The sequence below is a fragment of the Scardinius erythrophthalmus genome (genome assembly GCF_964197995.2).
Source record: "Scardinius erythrophthalmus genome assembly, chromosome: 11".
Taxonomy (NCBI): domain Eukaryota; kingdom Metazoa; phylum Chordata; class Actinopteri; order Cypriniformes; family Leuciscidae; genus Scardinius; species Scardinius erythrophthalmus.
In genome coordinates this window covers 16,738,811-16,760,538 of record NC_138231.1, presented here as the reverse complement: position 1 = coordinate 16,760,538, position 21,728 = coordinate 16,738,811, and the positions used below count along the sequence as shown (strand labels likewise).

The 21,728-nt window shown below is 38.0% G+C and overlaps 1 protein-coding gene across 2 annotated transcripts in view; it reads right to left on the bottom strand.

The window, feature by feature from the left end:
- Positions 1-736: 736 nt before the first annotated feature.
- spint1b (serine peptidase inhibitor, Kunitz type 1 b) overlaps positions 737-21,728 on the bottom strand; it is a 139,192-nt gene continuing 118,200 nt past the window's right edge. Inside the window, exons 4-10 of one of the 2 annotated variants that reach the window (XM_081378361.1) lie at positions 8,058-8,228; positions 4,823-4,861; positions 4,606-4,731; positions 4,479-4,526; positions 2,511-2,681; positions 2,360-2,425; positions 737-1,576 (exon numbers count right to left, since the gene is read on the bottom strand). In XM_081378361.1, the coding sequence (XP_081234487.1) occupies positions 1,389-1,576; positions 2,360-2,425; positions 2,511-2,681; positions 4,479-4,526; positions 4,606-4,731; positions 4,823-4,861; positions 8,058-8,228 (809 nt within the window). In that variant the 3' untranslated portion in view covers positions 737-1,388. The remainder of the gene's footprint in view (positions 1,577-2,359; positions 2,426-2,510; positions 2,682-4,478; positions 4,527-4,605; positions 4,732-4,822; positions 4,862-8,057; positions 8,229-21,728) is intronic. The other variant, XM_081378360.1, reaches the window with a different exon arrangement.

Genomic DNA, 21,728 nt, shown 5'->3' with positions numbered 1-21,728 from the left:
GCCGATCGGTCTGCGCAGAGCTGCATGAAGTCGAACAAGCCTAATTTCATTCCTGCTTGTCCTAAGAGCATGTTCTGCCCATTTTCTAACATTTTACTCTGCTTTTTGTTTTATTTTGATCAATTCGTCTAACAGCTATTTTCACGAAACATGCAAGACACGTCACTGCCAATGGATGTCGCTATTGTACTAAATAACAACGAGCTCTATCAGAGCATTCATTTCAGGTTTGCATAATCTCATTCATAATTTTACGAATAGAATAGAAAATAAATGCTGTTTCAGTACATTGAGTCACTTTATTTGTTTTTCACGTTAAGCGTTTTAAAATGTTTTTAGTAAAATGTATGTTTTGGCCTCCATGTCTCCACATCAGTCAAGTGACTAAAAACTCAATTGTCAAGATCACCTTTATTGATATAGCGCCGCTGCTTTATACAATACAGATTGCTTTTCAAAGCAGCTTGACGGGGATAACAGGAAAATAATGATTCAATGATGCAAAGTTAAATTCTAATGTAAAGCAACTCTAAAAAGAAAAGTGTGTCATTGTTCAATTCAAGTCAGTTCAATGACAGAAAAGTTCATCATTCAGCTAACAAAGCAGCTGAACAGTCGTGTCGTCATCGAATTGTGATCTATAAGCAAAAATGTATTATGGATTAAACCTTGTTTTCTAGTTTTAAAGCCCCTTTTGTCCCAGTAGCCTACTCAATAACTGGAATATCACTCAAACTCAATAAGTTCTCTTTAATAAACACTTTAGAGAAAAGCTGGAAGACATTTTACATTTAGTGCAACAAGAACAAGGGTTTGTGGGACAAATAATACAATTAATCTCACAAATATTCCACATATAAACAATAACTTGTCACCATGAAAAAAAATATATGCAATTAAAAATGTTACAGAATTATTAATATAGATAATTCAAGAAATTCTACTCCCATCAACAATCTTCAGAATGATAAGCAGCTTACGAATAACAAATAAAACAAAAACACTTTTACAATATCTTTTGTCACATGCTTATAAAACCTGAATATAAAATTCTCTGATTGTAGAAGACCATTTTTAAGGAATGATAAAAATCCAATATCTACTTTACAAACTCTCTCGTGCCATTTCACGAACACACACTTGAGTCTCAATGTAACATAATACACTAATTCTAAATATCCACATTAAAAAGAAACACCTTGATCATTACGACCTGAGATAAAAAGACCTGGTTCAGTGGCCAAACATGTAATATGGCTTTAATTTAAGTTCAGAAACCTGTAACTGAGTACTTTTGTCAAGGGAATGATTCATATGACCCGTCCTACACTGCAGCCAGCCTACAGTAGATCGGAGTGGCAGACCATAATGTTTTAAAGATTCTGGTGTCATGCTTTGGCAGTGGTGCTGTTGTAGACCATCTGTTGGTCTTCTTCACTGTAAGCCACTTGAGGACTGCTGGTGGCCACGTGCTGATGCTGATGGTTTTTTCTCCTGTTCTTGAGGAAGAAGTAACCCAGCACAGCCAGAACGGCCAAGATGCCCACGACCAACACCACAGCCAGCGCAACAGAAGCTGAGGGAGGAGAAAAGGCAATCGAGAACATGCACTGCATGAACTTGTACATACTTCACACATAATTATTCAAATTCTAAAAGTAACTAGAAAATAACTAACAAACTAACTAAATAAATAAACAAACAAATAAATATAGTTGTGCTGCAAAACCAAAACAAATCTACCAACAACAACAACAACAAAAAACTTTAACTAATATTCTGTATTGCTTCCAAGCAAAATATATTAATATCCTTAAAACAAGATACATTTACAAAAAGAATGCAAGAAGCAAAATTGGGTAACGTTTTAAGTGAAGGCTTGATGTATAATGCATTATAAAAGGTATTCATAGCGTATGTTGCAATTCATTATATATTTTAATAAATAATTGTAACCAAAGTTAAAATGCATTATAATCTTTTTCAGATTCCTTGTCACATCTAAAATTTGTTATCAGTCTCATTTTAATGCATTATAATTCTTATCTATTTATTGTCACATTTTTAGAAAGTATAATGTATTATAGCTGTGGTTACAATTATTCATGAGATCGCTGCATTGTATGGTGCATTAAAAATACTTTTATAATGCATTATATATTAAGGCTAAGTAAAGTGTTACCCAAAATTATGACAAGACGTAGGAAAAAAATTTGATTTAGGTTTTAAGTATAAACCAAAAAAAAAAGATTCATGCTTAATACATTAAAAAAAGCAATGAGGCACAAGAGTATTATTTTAAGCTATATATAGGAAAATATAAAGGAATATGTATGTAAATAAGATGATTAGATGTTACCTGACTGGCTTTCCCCTAGGTCCTCATCAACTCTTGCAAACATTCCTCTTGCAAACACTTCTTTTTCTACAAAGACAGACATAAGAAATATACATCAAATCCATACTTCAGCCATCATCACTACTATATCAGACTTGAGCACTCTTCATACCTGTGACACCTGAGCAGTTGCTCATGCATTTGTCTGTTGTTTCAAAGTTGTTCTCATTGCCATCACAGCCACCAAAGATGAAGTGATGGCACTTTTTGTTGAGAGGGTCATAGTACCAGCGAGTAAAATGGGCTCGACATGGGCCCGTTTCAGGAGGATCTGTGCAGTGGGCTGTTCCATCACAATAGGAGAACAGGATTAGCAGAGAATGAAAGATGAAGAAATAAGCAATCCGTTTCATGCACAAACTGTTGGTGGGATAACAAAAATATAAAACTAACTGTTGATAAATGAAAACATCTAAGATCGATAATAATGAAAAAATAAAGGCATCGTCCACCCAAAATTCCCCTATGCAATAGCTCTCATATCTCATCAGCCCTTCCACATCATCAAAATGCTGTCATGAGTTGTGATGTGAGAGAATTAATAGCTTTGAGCATTCTTGACATCAAACTTTTGAGCAATGCATGTAAACTAAAGGCACTACTTCATAAAATAGGCAAATGTGGAGAGGAAAATTTGGTCCATTTAATCAAATAACTCCAAAAGCCTTGCTGTATGGACTATCTTTTTTATCTTTCGGTGTTTTTGCCTTTATTGCAGCTTGACAACTTTTTATATATATATATATATATATATATATATATATATATATATATATATATATATATATATATATATATATATATATATATATATATATATATATAGACAAGAATAGCCAGGAGATTCCACTAAATTTCTTCTTATGGTTTTTATGATTTTTATAAAAGAAAAATCATAAAAGTTTCCAAATGACATGAGCGGGAGTTAGTACGGTGGTTTAAATTTTGGAGGGAATTTTTCATTAAAGGTGTAATAGGTGATCTGGGAAATGCTGACTTTAGCCTGCTAGCATTGAAGCATACGATCCCGCCTTTACTGCAAATCGCCGTTCAAAGCCTCGTCTCCTCCAAAACACATGAACACACACAGACCAGAAGAGAGACGACCAGAGACAACGTTATTGGATTACATCATGTGTCATTCACCGGTGAGAAAACTTCACAGTTCAGTGAGTAACACAGTACCACAATAACGCTTGACTGCCATTCTCGCTCTGTCAGCACAGTGTAGGTGGCACACACTGATGACGTATGATGTCTGTGTGAACAGGCTGCGCAGTGGTGTGAAAACACACGTTGACTGACAGGGAACACGTTATTTCCTTCGGAACAAATGCAATGATTGTACGAACACTTTATGGTCCTAAGTCTTCCACAGGCGATATATATTTATAAAAACACATTTAGACGCTTAACAGTGATTGCTATCAGGATATGAGGAGACTTTCAACCAGCATAACAAAATGTTTCTATAGAGAATCACCTATTGCACCTTTAATGACCTAATAAGGCTGCTGGTGTGTAAAGGCTGTGACAAGCCGAAGTCAAAGAACTAGTGGAGAGGAAAGCTGACTGTGTCCTGATCTCAGGTCGGCTGAGTCTGCGCTTCAACACACTGCAAAGACTACAGGCAACTGACAACTAGCATGATGTATTGTATGTAATGGAATTGCTGTTTAAATCAGCCTAAATCAGCCATAAAACTGTTTATATCAGCCGGTATCAATAGTCTGCATTCTTTATTCAAAAATAGAAACCCAAACTAGGACAACACAATAAACAAAGCAGCACTTGCTTACCATTTTGAATATCAATCATGCTAATCACCTTCTTCATCCCAGGCAGCTCATTTTATGAAAATATTTGCATATCGGAATGCTCAGGTAAAATGACGTAGAATTATAACAGCCTTCTGTCTGTGCTGTCTGCACAGCCAATCAGAGTTCTCTCTCTCACTGACACAGATTCAACAAGCTCAACTGGGCAAAACTAACCTGACAGACGTTCATTGATGGCCCACCATTGGCTTGGTGTGTCACGGCAATACAATTACAATTTCTCAGCACTACATAAAACTCACCTTTTTTATTCACCCCAATCTTAAGAAGTCGACTCAGGCTTTTATTCACTAAAAAGTAAAAGAAGTAAATTTAGAAACGGAGTACATGTCATGAGGTGTATGTGTGTGTTATGGTGCCGAGTCTCACATTGCTCACAGTTGTTCTCATCAGAACCGTCGCTGCATTGCTGCAGTCCGTCACACTCAAACTCTTTCTTCACACAGCAGTCGTTGGAGCATTTAAACTGCTCTTCTCCACATGAAGGAGAACAGTCTGTATCACACACAGACAAAACCACAGACTGAGACGAGCAACACACTCTGGGGGAAGTTTTTGGCAGAGGGGAGATCGAAAGCAAACATACCTTCCTTAGCCCCCATTCTCGTATCTCCACCAGGGATTTCTGCAGACAGACAACATTTGAGAAGGCATTACTTTCTGATGGGCCATGAGAGATTGAGTATTTAATGAAAGGAAATGTCTTAAAGGATTAAAGGAATACACATGATAGTCTAATGATTTATGTGAGGACAAATCATAATGCCACACCATACAATGGCATTTAAGAAAAAGGTGTCCTTTCAACATTGTTGCAGCAGTTTGTCTATTCCAGACAGAAGATGCCCCTGAACACAAAGCGAGATCCATACTGATTGTCCATTGTACTCACGTGCTCATCAAATATGTCTGTGATTGGCTACACTGATCGCTTACACAGATACAGACGGGAGTGTTTGAAAGCAGGCGTCTATCGGCGGACCGGTCCACTGATAGACGGCTGCTTGTGCTTTCAAAAGCTCCCACTCCTGTTTCTTAAAAAACTTGCACACACTTCCGTGTGCTCTGGAACTCTCCCGTGCGTTGATCATTGTGGCCAATCACAGACACATCCGATGAGCGCTTGAGCACATTGGCAAGTCAGAGGTGTTGATTATTCTGCTCAACAGCGCTCAAAGCATCACATTTTAAAAATTTCAGTACCGACTTGGTACTTTTGACAACACTAATTGTAACCCCAACATTTATCTGAAAATTTACTTAAAGAACTTAATTAAAGAACTTGTTTTCTGTTGCTTATAAGCTCTCGCTTTTGTAAGATGGTTCACCTCTCCTTGGGAAAATTAACCATGGTTTTGTGATCGATTACGGTTTGTATTACCTTAGTTTTCTGACAAATATCACAAATAAATGGTGGATAATATAATATATATAATCATGTATAAGAAAAAAAATCAAGCATGAAAACATTGTAGTACACCCCAAAAACAAAATCAAGACTTAGTAAAAGGGCATAATAGGACCCCTTTAAAATGTCCTATGTCCTTTAAAGAGAGGCCAGTTGTCATTATCATCCAATGTCCAGGTTTACCACAATAGTGTAGAAAAAAACTAAAAGAACTTTAGAGAAATTAATGTTAATCAGCTTCTACTGCTTGCTACTCTGAAGCTGCCCCTCTCCTCGTCATTTAACCAGAACTATCACACTTATGTAAATCTAGGACACGACACAGAATAAGTGATATGTGCCTGTAACTTTTTCAAGTTACATGACTGGAAGATTGGACTTATGCTGACTGATAGCTTATAGAATGGACTTAAGAAGGTTTAAATTTGTATTCGATTGTATTATAAGAATAGGTTTAAGATCTGCGGATCCTACCTCCTTACATAACATCACCTTGGAAATCTAAGGTGAAATACATTGTATTTTATAGGCATTTAGTGGGCAGTACTTATATCTCATAAGCCCAATACAATGCATGCCTGCCTTAGTTGGACTTGATGACTGCAGCCATCAACAACACTTTCTCAGAAAAGAATCCAGTTGTAGATACATCCAAGTTTCCTGGTCTTCACTTCTGAGATTTCCAACAAGATATTAACATAAACCTAACAACATTTCCCACATCACACAACACATCCATCCTGAATGGCGCCATTATTGCGGAGACGAGATGGAGCGCTAGCCCTAGATACCAACAATCTCCTCAGCATCTGGAATCACTCAACATATATCAACCAACTGGTAATTATACTTGAATGTGTATGCGATGTGAGTTTATTGTAGCATGGGCGATGCGTACGTTGAGTTTGAATGAACAAGTGCTATGGGTCTTGTGTGCACCCGGACCATAGCGGTAACAGAGGAGAGGCAAATTAAAATGTGTGTGTGTGTGCGTGCCAGAGCCAACACCATCCAGTGGCCAGATCAGGTCTCCCCCAAAGTGATAGTTTAAAAATATTAGTATTTTTCTCACACAACTATTGTTTTGCTTCATAAGAAAATTGATTCATCAACTGGGGTTCAGTTTCTTTTTGCATGGTTTTTGAGGTATCAGATTTGAGGTACCCATCCACTTGCGTAGAGATGGATTATTTTTCTAAAAATCTCTTATATACATTTGGGACGGCATGAAAGCGAATAAATGATGAGAAATTGTTCATGTTGGGGTGATGAATCTCTTTAACTGTGCAAGACACAAGCATCAGTGAGGTAAGGCTCGGAGGTTGCCGCTCCTCTAATTCATCACAAAGGTGTTCTGGAAGGCTTCAGTTAAGGGGCCAGTCAAAGTGACGACTTCTCCAAAGTCACTAAACTATTTCTTTATGAACCCACTTTGTGCACAGGGGCAATATCACTTTGGAACAGAAAAGGACCTGGAGCAAACAAAGTTGCAAACATATAATTCTCTAAAATGTTTGCATGGCCATAAACTGTAGAGTAGCTGAACCAAAACCCATCCTTATTTTGCACTCATATTCTGTAATATTCTGTTAAGACCAAAGGGGATGTTTTTTTTTTTTTTTTTTTGTTTTTTTTTGTGGTAGCTCTTAAAATTAAATATTTTGCAGGTTTAAAGTCATGCTGTATGGGAATCAGACATAATTAAATTAAATGTTATTTCTGTCCAACCTGAACCACTGATGCCACATTTGATTTAAGAACTGCAGCAGAGTTAAAGATAATCAGTCCCACTTTATATTTGATGTCTTTAACTACTATGTACTAACATTTAAGTTAATAATTTGATACAATGCACTTATTGTGTACATACATGTTTTATTGTTATAATTACCTGCATTACAGCTTTAATTCATTTCTGTAAGTACATCTATAATTACACTTCCCTTACCTTTTAACCCACCCTTAAACCTAACCATACCACCAATCCTGTCCTAAACTTACCCATAGCCCACCTTAATAAAAGCAAGATTTTTATAATACAACATAAACACAATAAGTACATTGTACTTATTTTTTGATGTAAGTACATAGTAGTTAAAGACACCTAATATAAAGTGTGACCAGATAATTAAACAACACCATTTCATTTTTTTTTTTTTTTAGAAGAGTTGAAAAGTAGAATGGACTTTGATGATGCTTTTATTATAGTGTGAGTTAATAGGTCTATTAACTGTCATTGTGAAGTAAATAACCAAGTGAAGATTTTTCAAATTTCTCTTTAGGTGTTTCCATGGGAGATAAAATAAACAGCATACTGCTTTTAAGCACAAATAAATAAGGACAGTTTTCATATTTAGGTATTCCTATAAACCAATAGTGCAACACTGCCACAATACAATGAGATGTGCATTACCTTTGATGTTTTTACAGGCATTTAAACACTCCTCTTCGGAGAGATAGTTGTTGTTATTTGCCTTACACCCTCCAAAGACGAACTGCTCACACTTGCTGGATGCACCGTTGTAATGCCAACGAGGGAAAGCACCTTTGCAGGGTCCCACCTTTTTAGGGGTCAAACAGTTACCTAGTGGTAAATGGAATAGAACAGAGTCATGACATAAGAAAAGCAGAAACAAACTAGATTTGTAATTTTCCTGAATAGCTGTTGGTGGCCACTGGCCCAATTCAAAACCCTCCATGGACGGTTTCTTTTACGTTATTGTGCGGCATTTTATTTTGTGAATCAAATGTATGTTTAATTGTGTATGTGTAATATTCAGTTGGTTTACACCTCCTTATTGCCCACATTATGAACAGTGTAACAGACTCATTTACACCTTTCATTAACAAATCTCTTTGGGGATAGTACTTTAAGCTGGATTTATTTGACAGCTTTTATACCTTCAGTTGTGGAAACTGAAAAATTTTCCTCATTTTAAAATGAACTGAGGCATATTTAAAAATGCTTTCTGTAATTTCTTGAATTTTGTTCTTTACAAACCCATCAGTTAAGGATTTTAATAAAGATTAGAAATTAATAAATGTTGAAAAAAGTTCAAAACCAAACTGAAAGAAATGAGATTCCAAAAGTAATCAATGAAATATGATAAAAACATTGTTGATTAACTTGGTTGAGCAGATCACAGCATCAAAGTGTGTTGTCTTTATCACAGAGCAAGAAAAGATTCCCAAAATCTTCAACAGCACTTAAATGACCTTGTAGAGTAATGCAATATACAATTATTCACAGGGTACATCACATGTAATTACATTGCAAATGCATTTTCGTTATCTGCATTCAGCTTTTACATTTACATCTTCCATAAATGTGGCCATAATCTTAAATCTGCAGCAGCTCTTCAATAAAATATCCTGCGGGTTTGACATCATGCTATATAGTAAAAAGACAAGAACTAAAGACGTTTTATCTTACTGACATCCAACCTGCAACACTGATGCCATATTTGTTTTGAGAACTACAACAGACATGAAGAAAAACAAATTCCAATCTGTTCCTCACACAAAGACTTTAAAAGTTGTATTGGCCTACTGTGTGTGCATAATAAGGCGAAATTCTGATATTTTTCCTACCATTTTCCCAACTCTAAACTTTAAACTTCTCCAAAAATTACTCTTAAGATTGTATATAATCATTCAATATGTAATTATTCATGAGGGAAGATGTGGCTTAAAGTGAAAACCACCTTATATTTAGATTTGCATAATTATTAGACAGGTAAAGAGAATGTAATTGACACTGAAAAGTCCAGAATTATGAAACGCCCAAGAGAAGAATGCAACATTGCAAATTGCAAATTGAGCCATGATCATTGACAACGAAACTCTCATTAGGTAAAAAAAATGAAAAATAAAAAATACAAATAAAAATAACATTATGATCAATTTCAATAGCACATTAAGTTTAATTTATTGACATAGAACTCATGCTTAATGTGATAGTTTCATCCTTGCATCTTCTATAATACCATAAATTGTTAGTCTTGAGAGTATTTACATCAGTGAATAAATACATAGATCCGCATTTCATTTTAGTATGATCTAATGGACGGGTGGTAGAATTTTTGTGAAGCGTGCCAGAGGTTCTGGAATCGAATTCGCCCTCAAATAGTTCATATTTTTTTCTCATTAAAACCAAAGTTGTTCAGAGATTGTATATCAACAGCAGGGACACAGGGTGTGCATTTTGTTTTATGATTTCACCGGAACCGGGAGCACGTTGGTGTATGCGTTTCGAAACTGATGACGCTCACATCTCATATCTTCAACCTGCTAAAATGTTATATGTTCCTTGCAAATGTGCATTCTGAATAATTAGGGCCCAAGCCCTGAAAGGGCGAAGGCCCTATTGTTTTCCTTAGGATTATTTATTATTATTATTATTATTATTATTATTATTAGGGCCCAAGCCCTGACAGGGCGAAGGCCCTATTGTTTTCGATAGGATTATTTGTTATTATTAGGGCCGAAGCCCTGAAAGGGCGAAGGCCCTATTGTTTTCGTAAGGATGATTATTATTATTAGGGCCCAAGCCCTGAAAGGGCGAAGGCCCTATTGTTTTCGTTAGGATTATTTGTTATTAGGGCCCAAGCCCTGAAAGGGTCGAAGCCCCCATTGTTTTCATAAGGATTATTCTTTATTAGGGCCCAAGCCCTGAAAGGGCGAAGGCCCTATTGTTTTCGGTAGGATTATTATTATTATTAGGGCCCAAGCCCTGAAAGGGCGAAGGCCCTATTGTTTTCGGTAGGATTATTTATTATTATTAAGGCCCAAGCCCTGAAAGGGCGAAGGCCCTATTGTTTTCGTTAGGATTATTATTATTATTATTATTAGGGCCCAAGCCCTGAAAGGGCGAAGGCCCTATTGTTTTCGGTAGGATTAATTTTTAGGACCCAAGCCCTGAAAGGGTGAAGGCCCTATTGTTTCCGGTAGGATTATTAGGGCCCAAGCCCTGAAAGGGCGAAGGCCCTATTGTTTCCGGTAGGATTATTAGGGCCCAAGCCCTGAAAGGGCGAAGGCCCTATTGTTTTCGGTAGGATTATTAAGGCCCAAGCCCTGAAAGGGCGAAGGCCCTATTGTTTTCGGTAGGATTATTATTATTATTAGGGCCCAAGCCCTGAAAGGGCGAAGGCCCTATTGTTTTCGTTAGGATTATTTGTTATTAGGGCCCAAGCCCTGAAAGGGCGAAGGCCCCATTGTTTTCATAAGGATTATTCTTTATTAGGGCCCAAGCCCTGAAAGGGCGAAGGCCCTATTGTTTTCGGTAGGATTATTATTATTATTATTAGGGCCCAAGCCCTGAAAGGGCGAAGGCCCTATTGTTTTCGGTAGGATTATTTATTATTATTATTAAGGCCCAAGCCCTGAAAGGGCGAAGGCCCTATTGTTTTCGTTAGGATTATTATTATTATTATTATTAGGGCCCAAGCCCTGAAAGGGCGAAGGCCCTATTGTTTTCGGTAGGATTATTTATTATTATTAGGGCCCAAGCCCTGAAAGGGCGAAGGCCCTATTGTTTTCGGTAGGATTAATTTTTAGGGCACAAGCCCTGAAAGGGTGAAGGCCCTATTGTTTCCGGTAGGATTATTAGGGCCCAAGCCCTGAAAGGGCGAAGGCCCTATTGTTTTCGGTAGGATTATTTATTATTATTAGGGCCCAAGCCCTGAAAGGGCGAAGGCCCTATTGTTTTCGGTAGGATTATTAAGGCCCAAGCCCTGAAAGGGCGAAGGCCCTATTGTTTTCGTTAGGATTATTATTATTATTAGGGCCCAAGCCCTGAAAGGGCGAAGGCCCTATTGTTTTCGTTAGGATTATTAGGGCCCAAGCCCTGAAAGGGCGAAGGCCATCAGGGCCGGCCTGAAGCTGGTACCCGGGCGTGGCAGGGGGGCTCGACAGCGCCCCCTGGAACGGGATCCTAACACTTGTCCATAAATCAGACACGCTTGCATGTAATAATATGAAACTCGGTACACATATGGATCTCATCGGGCCGAACAACTTTCGTGCTCTAAGTTTTACGCCAGCCCAACAGGAAGTTGGCTATTATGGGTTGTTTGGAAACGCATGCTGTGGAATTTGATGTACTCCTCCTAGGAAATTCATCCATTCGCCTCCAAACTCAGTCAGCATGAAGTCAAGACATTGAGGATGCTAAATTGCGGACGGATTTTTGATATTTCGAACGGTTTGGCCGTGGCAAGGAAACGAATTTATGGCGAATAAGGTACACAGGAAATGTATTATAACTTCAGCATACATCAACTGATCTTGATGAAACTTCAGCAGTGTATTCATTGTAAGAGGCCGAACACAAGGATGTGACTATTGGGAGTCAAAGTTATAGCACACCAACTGGCAGCAGGAAGTGTGTCACTTTTAAAATGCTTTGAAATCACTCTCTTATTTTTACCCGATTTGCTTCAAACTTTATGTGTATAATGTAGACACACAGCAGATGTAGACCTGTGAAAGGATTATTGATATCTTAGATACTGTTGCCGTGGCAACGCATCAAACTTCAATATTCTTTTCGGATGCTTTTGAGACACTTCACATGCTTGAAAATGCATGAAACTCGACAGACACATCACATTTATTATCCAGTAGACATGTGCAAAGTTTCAAAAATGGGCGTGGTGAGGGGCTCAGTAGCGCCACCTTTAGTCAAAAATGGGGGCTTAGTTTTTCCTAGAATCACAAAAATCGGTATGTATATTGTTCTCATCGAGCCGGACAACTTTCTAATTTACAGTTATTAGCTCCGCCCAACAGGAAGTCAGATATTTTGGTTTGAATGTGATTTTTTGGAGAATTCTCTCTCTCTCTGTATTTGTGTCTCTGTGTGTGTGGGGGATTTGTCTGTTAGGAGAAATTTGCTTTTATAATTGTTTTTCAAGGTTTCAGGGGCTTTTGGGGCCCTTAACGTGCTCGAAAACTCTTGAAACTTTGCACAAAGGTCAGAACGTGCGGCCATTAGGGCCAGGCTGAAGCTGGTACCCGGGTGTGGCAGGGGGGCTCAACAGCGCCCCCTTAAATGGGATCCGAAAACTTGGTCCATAGATCAAACTAGCTTGCATTTATTAATATGAAACTCAGCACACATATAGATCTCATCGGGCCAAACAACTTTCGCACTCTTAAGTTATACGCCAGCCCAACAGGAAGTCAGCTATTATGGGTTGTTTGGAGAACGCTTGCTGTGGAATTTGAAACACTCCTCCTAGAGAATTCATCCAATCGCCACCAAACTCGGTGTGCATGAAGTCAAGACATTGAGGATGCTAAATTGCGGACCGATTGGTCCACCTATGGTCCGATCTACATGAAATTTTGCACGCTTGTTTAGAATGTTATGGCACATATGCTCACCAATTTTCGTGAAGTTCTGAGTTTTCGTTTAGGATTTATAGGCTTTTTAGTGTATTTTGCCACAACCATTTTATAAATGACCCTATTACAGCCATCCAAATGCAAAAGTTCAACTTTTTTTTGATAATTATTGATCTAGAGAGTCCAGAGAATTGTCCTAGACTGGTCTGGTTCCGATCGGGCAAAAAACCTAGGACAAGTTCGCAAAAGTAGGTTTTTAACATATTCACGAATAATTAATGAATGGTTTGATTGACAGCAATGGTTCTAGATGCAAAGTTGTTCAACATGAGCAGATCTATCAAATGATATGCATTTTGTGACGAAATTTGTTACACCACGTGATTACAGAGCCTTAAAACTCGTTAGCGCCAACTAGTGGCCGATTTCTTTCAAAATTCTTACAGACCTCTAGGGGCTTGAGCCGAACATGCCTACCGAGTTTCGTTCCAATCGGACTTCGTTAACCTTGTTTAATAGGTGCTCAAATCTCATTGGCCAGGGGCGGCCATGTTTTTAGAGATACGCCAATATCCTTTTAGACATACATGCCCCCTTGGACCAAGACACTGCATACCAATTTTCAAGTCAATCGGACTAACGGTCAGATCGTTATAGATATTTTTGTCCTGTTATAGCACCCCCTAGTGGCCAATCGTCACGATTTTTAGCACGTGACCAAACATTAATCTCAAACACAGGTGTTCCAAATTTGGTAAAGATATCTCATTCTATTGACGAGTTATAGCCATTTTAGTAAAATTGGCTCCACCCACTTCGAACAATTTGGCGCCCCTTAGCAACCGTGAATCGAAATTTCAACTTTTTTTTGATAATTATTGATATTCAGACTCCAGAGAACATTTCTGCACTGGTTTGGTTCTGATTGGTTAAAAATTCTAGGACTAGTTCGCAAAAGTAGGTTCTGGACAAAATGCAAAATAGTGGAAAATTTTTCCTACCGAAAATGAAAACGGAGATATAAGTTTTGTCCTTCTTGACCCAATGATTCCAATGATATAGGACACTTGAGTCTACAATTAACGGTCTAGAAGTTATGAGCAGTTTTGCAATTTTGATCGCTATAGCGCCACCTATGGGCCGATTGGGCTGAGTCCGTGTATCTGAGTAGCGAGCAATAGTACTACCATCTGGCCAAGTTTCACGTCTCTAGGCCTTACGGTTTGGGCTGCCCGATCAGTTTTATGGCGGAAAAATAATAATAATAATTAAAGCTGCAAGCAGCATTTATCAGGGTTCAAGCAGTTAAGGCCTTTAAGGCATTTAAGCACAAAAGCATCAAAAGTTATTAAGATTTATTTAGCAAGCATGTAACCACTGACATAATAGATGGAAAAGACCATTTACAGCCAATACAGGCAATTTGCCATGGGATATATATGGTTTTAAAGCTTTTTAACAGTTATAGCGCCACCTATGCTCCGATCTCCATAGAATTGTTTACTGTGACCTCAAATTGAACCCATACACATGTGTACTGAGTTTGGTGAAGATATCTCATTTACTTCTTGAGTTATAGCCATTTGAGTAAAATAGGCTCCTCCCACAACGATTTGCCACATTCTAGAATTATTTAATATGATTCTAGCATGATTTACTATCATATACCATGTTCCAGAATGATTTATTAGGATTCTAGCATGATTTACCTTGATACACCTCATTTCAGTATTATTTACTATGATTTACAATGTTTCTAGCATGATTAACCACATTACTAGCAAATATGTGAAGTGTCAGTGCAAATGAGGTGATGAACACTGACAAAATATTATTGTGTTATAATAGTTAGTTATATACGTGATTTTTAGTGTGTGTCCAAGTATGAATGCAAAAGCACATGTAAAATATTTCATTATTAAGTAGAATGGCCAGCAGAGGGCAGTAGAAGACCACTTATTGGCTCACTTTCACTTTAAACCAGTTTTCTGCACTAAAGCAAACCAGTTTTTCCATGTTAACTCAATGCATGCTTACACACACACACACACACACACACACACACACACACACACACACACACACACACACACACACAAACACACACACACACACACACACACACACACACACACACACACACACACACACACACACACATACACACACAGCATAGTTAACCATGATTTACCATGATATACCACGTTCTAGTATTATTTACCAGGAGATAAACGACAATCTAGTATTATTTACTTTGATTTACCATGTTTCTAGCCTGATTTATCACATTACTAGCAATTATTTACCATGTTTCTAGCCTGATTTATCACATTACTAGCAATTATTTGAAGTGTCAGTGCAAATAAAGTGATTAACACTGACAAAATATGATTGTGTTATAATAGTTATTGCTATATAAGTGATTTTTTTTTGTGTGTATTCAAGTATGAATGCAAGCACATGTTGAAATATTTCATTAATAAGTAGAATGGCCAGCAGAGGGCAGTAGAAGACCACTTATTGGCTCACTTTCACTTTAAACCAGTTTTCTGCACTAAAGCAAACCAGTTTATCCATGTTAACTCAATGCATGCTTACACACACACACACACACACACACACACACACACACACACACACACAGAGCATAGTTAACCATGATTTACCATGATTTACCACATTACTAGCAATTATTTGAAGTGTCAGTGCAAATAAAGTGATTAACACTGACAAAATATGATTGTGTTATAATAGTTATTGCTATATAAGTGATTTTTAGTGTGTATTCAAGTATAAATGCAAGCACATGTGGAAAAATTTAATTAATAAGTAGAATGGCCAGCAGAGGGCAGTAGAAGACCACTTATTGGCTCACTTTCACTTTAAACCTCATGATTTTGACCAGTTTTCTGCACTAAAGCAAACCAGTGTTTCCATGTTAACTCAATAATGCATAATTGCTACATATGCTACACACAATAATGCTACACACACACACACACACACACACACACACACACACACACACACACACACACACAAATGTTTCAGTGATATTGGTGTCACATTCACCTTCATCACATTCACCTTCTGTCTTCATCACATTCACCATCTGTCGTCATCACCTGCACCTGCTCCTCATCACCCTCCTCATCATCACCTGCTCCTCATCATCATAACCGTCACCTGTTGTCCTTGTCTTGATCTGTGTATTTAAGTTCCCCTCTCATCCATTATCATTGTCGGTTATTGTTTGTGCACTAGCACTCTGTTATGTTTGTTTTCATGTTGGAAAATAAAACCTTTGTTATATTTGTACCACACACACACACACACACACACACACACACACACACACACACACACCATCATTTATCATGATTTACCATGGCTGATACCAATACCAATATGAGAAAATGACTATTTTAAACAGCAGGGGGCAGTAAAATACCACTTATTGGCTTAACATGCCATTAAATCATATCATTTTCACCTTTTTAACTGTTATAGAGGCAAATTTTGTCCGATCTGTCTGAAAATTTTCATGCTTGTTCAGGGTGATATTTCACACGTTCTGACTTGTTTTTAAGAAGGTCTGAGCATTGATTAAAGAGATATAGGCTTTCGGGGACACTTGGTAAAGGCCAGATTTTGAAGTGAACCTATTATAGCTATCCAAATGAAGTAGTTCAACTTTTTCTGACAATTATTGATCTAGTGAGTCCAGAGAATTGTATTGCACTAGTTTTGAACATTATGATATGAAAATTATATGATCAGACATGGAAAAGACCATTTACAGCCAATACAGGCAGTTTACCATAGGAAATATATGGTTTTAAAGCTTTTTAACAGTTATAGCGCCAACTATTGTCCAATCTCCATAAAATTTTGCAAGCTTGTTTGTGATGTTATGACACATATGCTCACCAATTTCTGTGAAGTTCTGAGTTTTCATTTAGGATTTATAGGCTTTTGAGTGTATTTTGCCACACCCATTTTATAAATGACCCTATTACAGCCATACAAATACAAAAGTTCAACTTTTTTTTGATAATTATTGATCTAGAGAGTCCATAGAATTGTCCTAGACTGGTCTGGTTCCGATCGGGCAAAAAACCAGGGACTAGTTCGCAAAAGTAGGTTTTTAACATATTCATGAATATTTAATGAACGGTTTGATTGACAGCAATGGTTCTAGAGGCAAAGTTGTTCAGCATGAGCAGATCTATCAAATGATATGCATTTTGTGACAATATATCTAACACCACGTGATTACAGAGCCATAAAACTCGTTAGCGCCAACTAGTGGCCGATTTCTTTCAAAATTCTTACAGACCTCTAGGGCCATGAGTCGAACATGCCCACCGAGTTTCGTTCCGATCGGCCTCCGTTAACCTTGTCTAATAGGTGCTCAACTTCATTGGCCAATGGCGGCCATGTTTTTTGAGATACACCAATGTCCTCATAGACATACATGGCACCTTGGACCAAGACACTGCATACCAATTTTCAAGTCAATCGGACTAACGGTCAGGTGGTTATAGCCTGTTTTATGTTTTTTTCATGTTATAGCGCCACCATGTGGCCAATCGCCGCGATTTTTTTACCGTGTCCTCAGATTGACCTCTTACATATGTGTACCAAGTTTGTTGAAAATACCTCATTTACTTCTGGAGTTATAGCCATTTTAGTAAAATAGGCTCCGCCCACAACGTCAATTTTGCGCCCCCTAGCGACCCTGAATCGAAATTTCAACTTTTTTTCGATAATTATTGATCTTCAGTCTCCAGAGAACAATTCTGCACTGGTTTGGTTCCGATCGAGCAAAAAACCAGGGACTAGTTCGCAAAAGTAGGTTTTCGACAAAATTCAAAATGGCGGAAAATCTATCATGACGGAAATGAAATCGGAGATATACGTTTTGTTCGTCAGACGACCAGCTTTCCAATGATATAAGACACTTGTGTCTACGACATACGGTCCAGGAGTTATGACCACTTTCGCGCTTTTGGTTGTTATAGCGCCACCTATGGGCCAATCGAGGTCATAATTTGATAACCTCTCCTCGATTTTTGTACTACCATCTGGCAAAGTTTCAAAGCTCTAGCCCTTACGGTTTGGGCTGCACGATGCGTTTTACGGCAGAATAATAATAATAATAATAATTAAAGCTGCAAGCAGCATTTATCGGGGTTCAAGCATTTAAGGCCTTTAGGCACATAAGCATTTAAGACATTAAGATTTATTTAGAAAGCTTTTAACCACTGAAATAATAGATGGAAAAGTCCATTTACAGCCAATACAGGCAATTTACCATAGGAAATATGTGTTTTTTAAAGCTTTTTAACAGTTATAGCACCATCTATAGTCCGATCTCCATGAAATTTTGCATGCTTGTTAATGATGTTATGGCACATAAGCTCACCAATTTTCGTGAAGTTCTGAGTTTTCGTTTAGGATTTATAGGCTTTTGAGTGCATTTTGCCACGCCCATTTTCTTTATGACCCAATATACCCATGCGAAAAATGCAAAAGTTCAACTTTTTTTTGATAATTATTGATCTTGAGAGTCCATAGAATTGTCCTAGACTCGTTTGGTTCTGATCGGGCGAAAAACCTAGGACTAGTTCGCAAAAGTAGGTTTTTAACATAATTACGAATATTTAATGAACGGTTTGATTGACAGCAATGGTTCTTGAGGCAAAGTTGTTCAACAAGAGGAGATCTATCAAATGGTATGCATTTTGTGACAATAAGTGTAACACCACGTGATTACAGAGCCATAAAACTCGTTAGCGCCAACTAGTGGCCGATTTCTTTTAAAATTCTTACAGACCTCTAGGGCCATGAGTCGAACATGCCCACCGAGTTTCGTTCCGATAGGCCTCCGTTAACCTTGTCTAATAGGTGCTCAAACTTCATTGGCCGATGGCGGCCATGTTTTTTGAGATACACCAATGTCCTCATAGACATACATGGCACCTTGGACCAAGACACTGCATACCAATTTTCAAGTCAATCGGACTAACGGTCAGGTGGTTATAGCCTGTTTTATGTTTTTTTCATGTTATAGCGCCACCATGTGACCAATCGCCGCGATTTTTTTACCGTGACCTCATATTGACGTCTTACACATGTGTACCAGGTTTGGTTAAAATACCTCTTTTACTTCTGGAGTTATAGCCATTTTAGTAAAATAGGCTCCTCCCACAACGTTAATTTTGCACCCCCTAGCGACCGTGAATCGAAATTTCAACTTTTTTTTGATAATTATTGATATTCAGACTCCAGAGAACAATTCTGCACTGGTTTGGTTCCGATCGGGCAAAAAACCAGGGACTAGTTCGCAAAAGTAGATTTTCGACAAAATTCAAAATGGCGGAAAATCTATCATGGCGGAAATAAAATCGGAGATATACGTTTTGTTCGTCAGGCGTCCAGCTTTCCAATGATATAAGACACTTGAGTCTATGACTTACGGTCTAGGAGTTATGAGCAGTTTCGCGCTTTTGGTTGCTATAGCGCCACCTATGGGCCAATCGGGGTCATAATTTGATAACCTCTCCTCGATTTTTGTACTACCATATGGCAAAGTTTCAAAGCTCTAGCCCTTACGGTTTGGGCTGCACGATGCGTTTTACGGCAGAATAATAATAATAATAATAATAATAAAAATCAGCACAATTACAATAGGGTTTCAGCACTTCGTGCTTGAACCCCTAATAATAATAATAATAATAATAATAAAAATCAGCACAAATACAATAGGGTTTCAGCACTTCGTGCTTGAACCCCTAAATATAGCTGCAAGCAGCCATTACCGGGGCCAAGCAGAATAAGACGAAAAGAAGTGTCAGACCAACTGCAACAATGAGCAATTAAAGACATTTAAAGAGGATTTTAGGCAAAATGCCTGAAAAATCATAGAAACAGTAATGAAAAATATGATTTAATGGCTTATCACTTTCGACCAATAGGTGGCGCAGTTACAAAACTGATGTGATGTGGTCAGAGTGAGGAGACAATGACACATACAAAGTTTGGTGTCAATATGTCAAGGCATTGCAGAGATAAAGCCTGAATAGTGCTTTTATCATCATGCCTCAAATTTGCTGCTGCGCTATACGAAAACGGTTTCGTCAATCGACACGAAATCCATAACTTTTAGTCGGCACAGTCTGGAGATGATACGATTCGATTTTGGTGAAAATCGGACAAACGGTGTGGGAGGAGTTTGAAAAAGTATGTTTTGAATGAAAATAGCATTTTATTTCACAAAACTGTATTGAAGTCAATGGGAATTTCATGTTTTGTTCTATTATAGCGCCACCAAGAGGCTCAGTCCCACAATTTTTTTTACGTGTCCTCAGAGTGAGCCCATACATATGTGTGTCAGTTTTGGTGAAAATATCTCAATTTGCTTCGGAGTTATAGACATTTATATGAAAAAACGCGTAAAAAATGACTGACACACGACTTTGATTGAATATTACTACCCCTAAACATCAATATTTTCGCATTTGGGCATTCGCATTTAGCTATCGACCTATGTTTCCAAACTTCTGACGGTGGTTTCGTCTCGATCGGACAAACGGTTTCGAAGATATAGCCTACTGTTTTTTAAGCGCTAAATCACAACGCTACACAAACCGTAAGGCAAAACCTAGCATGTTTGGTATCGTTGGACTCGGCAACGATTCAGGAGTCTAATGAGATGAGTTTCGTGAAAATAAGTCTATCACACCCAAAGTTATAAGCATTTTCTAAAAAAAAATCACCACTAGGTGGCGCTGTTTCGAAACTTCTCACACTCCTTCAGGACATCGTATTGATGACCCATACCAAGTTTCGTAACAATCCGTTTGTGCGTTCTTAAAATAAAGCATTTTAGCACAAAATTCAAAATGGCCGACAGTCAAAATGGCCGATATGGCAAAATTGGATATCAGTCGACTCGGCATGTTGCCCTGAATCTATCAAGAGCAATTTTATGATTTTTGGACAAACTGTTCAGAAGTTATAAGCAAAAATAGCCATTTTTCATATCTCCGGACCAGTAGGTGGCGCTGCACCGAAACGCAGCATGTAGCCTCAGGTCATGCTTGTGAGTACATGTACCAAGTTTGGTCTGAATACGATAAACCGTTGCGGAGATACAGCCTTACGACTGTTTTTGCTAGCGCTACGTAAAATGTATTCGTGCGTTTTTCGAAAACGGTTTGACGAATCAATTTGAATTCCATAACTTTTGGTCAGCACTGCCTGAAGATGATCTGGTTCAATTTTCGTGCAAATCGGACAAACCGTCTAGGACGAGTTCGAAAAAGTAGGTTCATCGAAAAATTCAAAATGGCGGCCATATTTTTATGAGGGAAAATGACGTCATAGGGTGCAATCGAATCGGCATGAGCTCAGGAATCAGAGGAAAAAATAATTTTGTTGATTGGCCTTACAGTTCAAAAGTTATTAGCAAAATAAAAGTGAAATTTTGGACAGGTGGTGGCGCTAGAGGGAATGACTTAGAAACACAAAAATTGCTGTATTTAATGTTGGGACTGTCCTCTATCAGAATGTCAAACCAAAACAACTTTCCCGCAATCGGTTCTATGGGCTGCCATAGACGCCCAGTCGGATGAAGAATAATAATAAATATAGCTGCAAGCAGCCATTACCGGGGCCAAGCACAATCAGATGACAAGACATGCCAACATTGCTGAAAGTGTCAGACCAACTG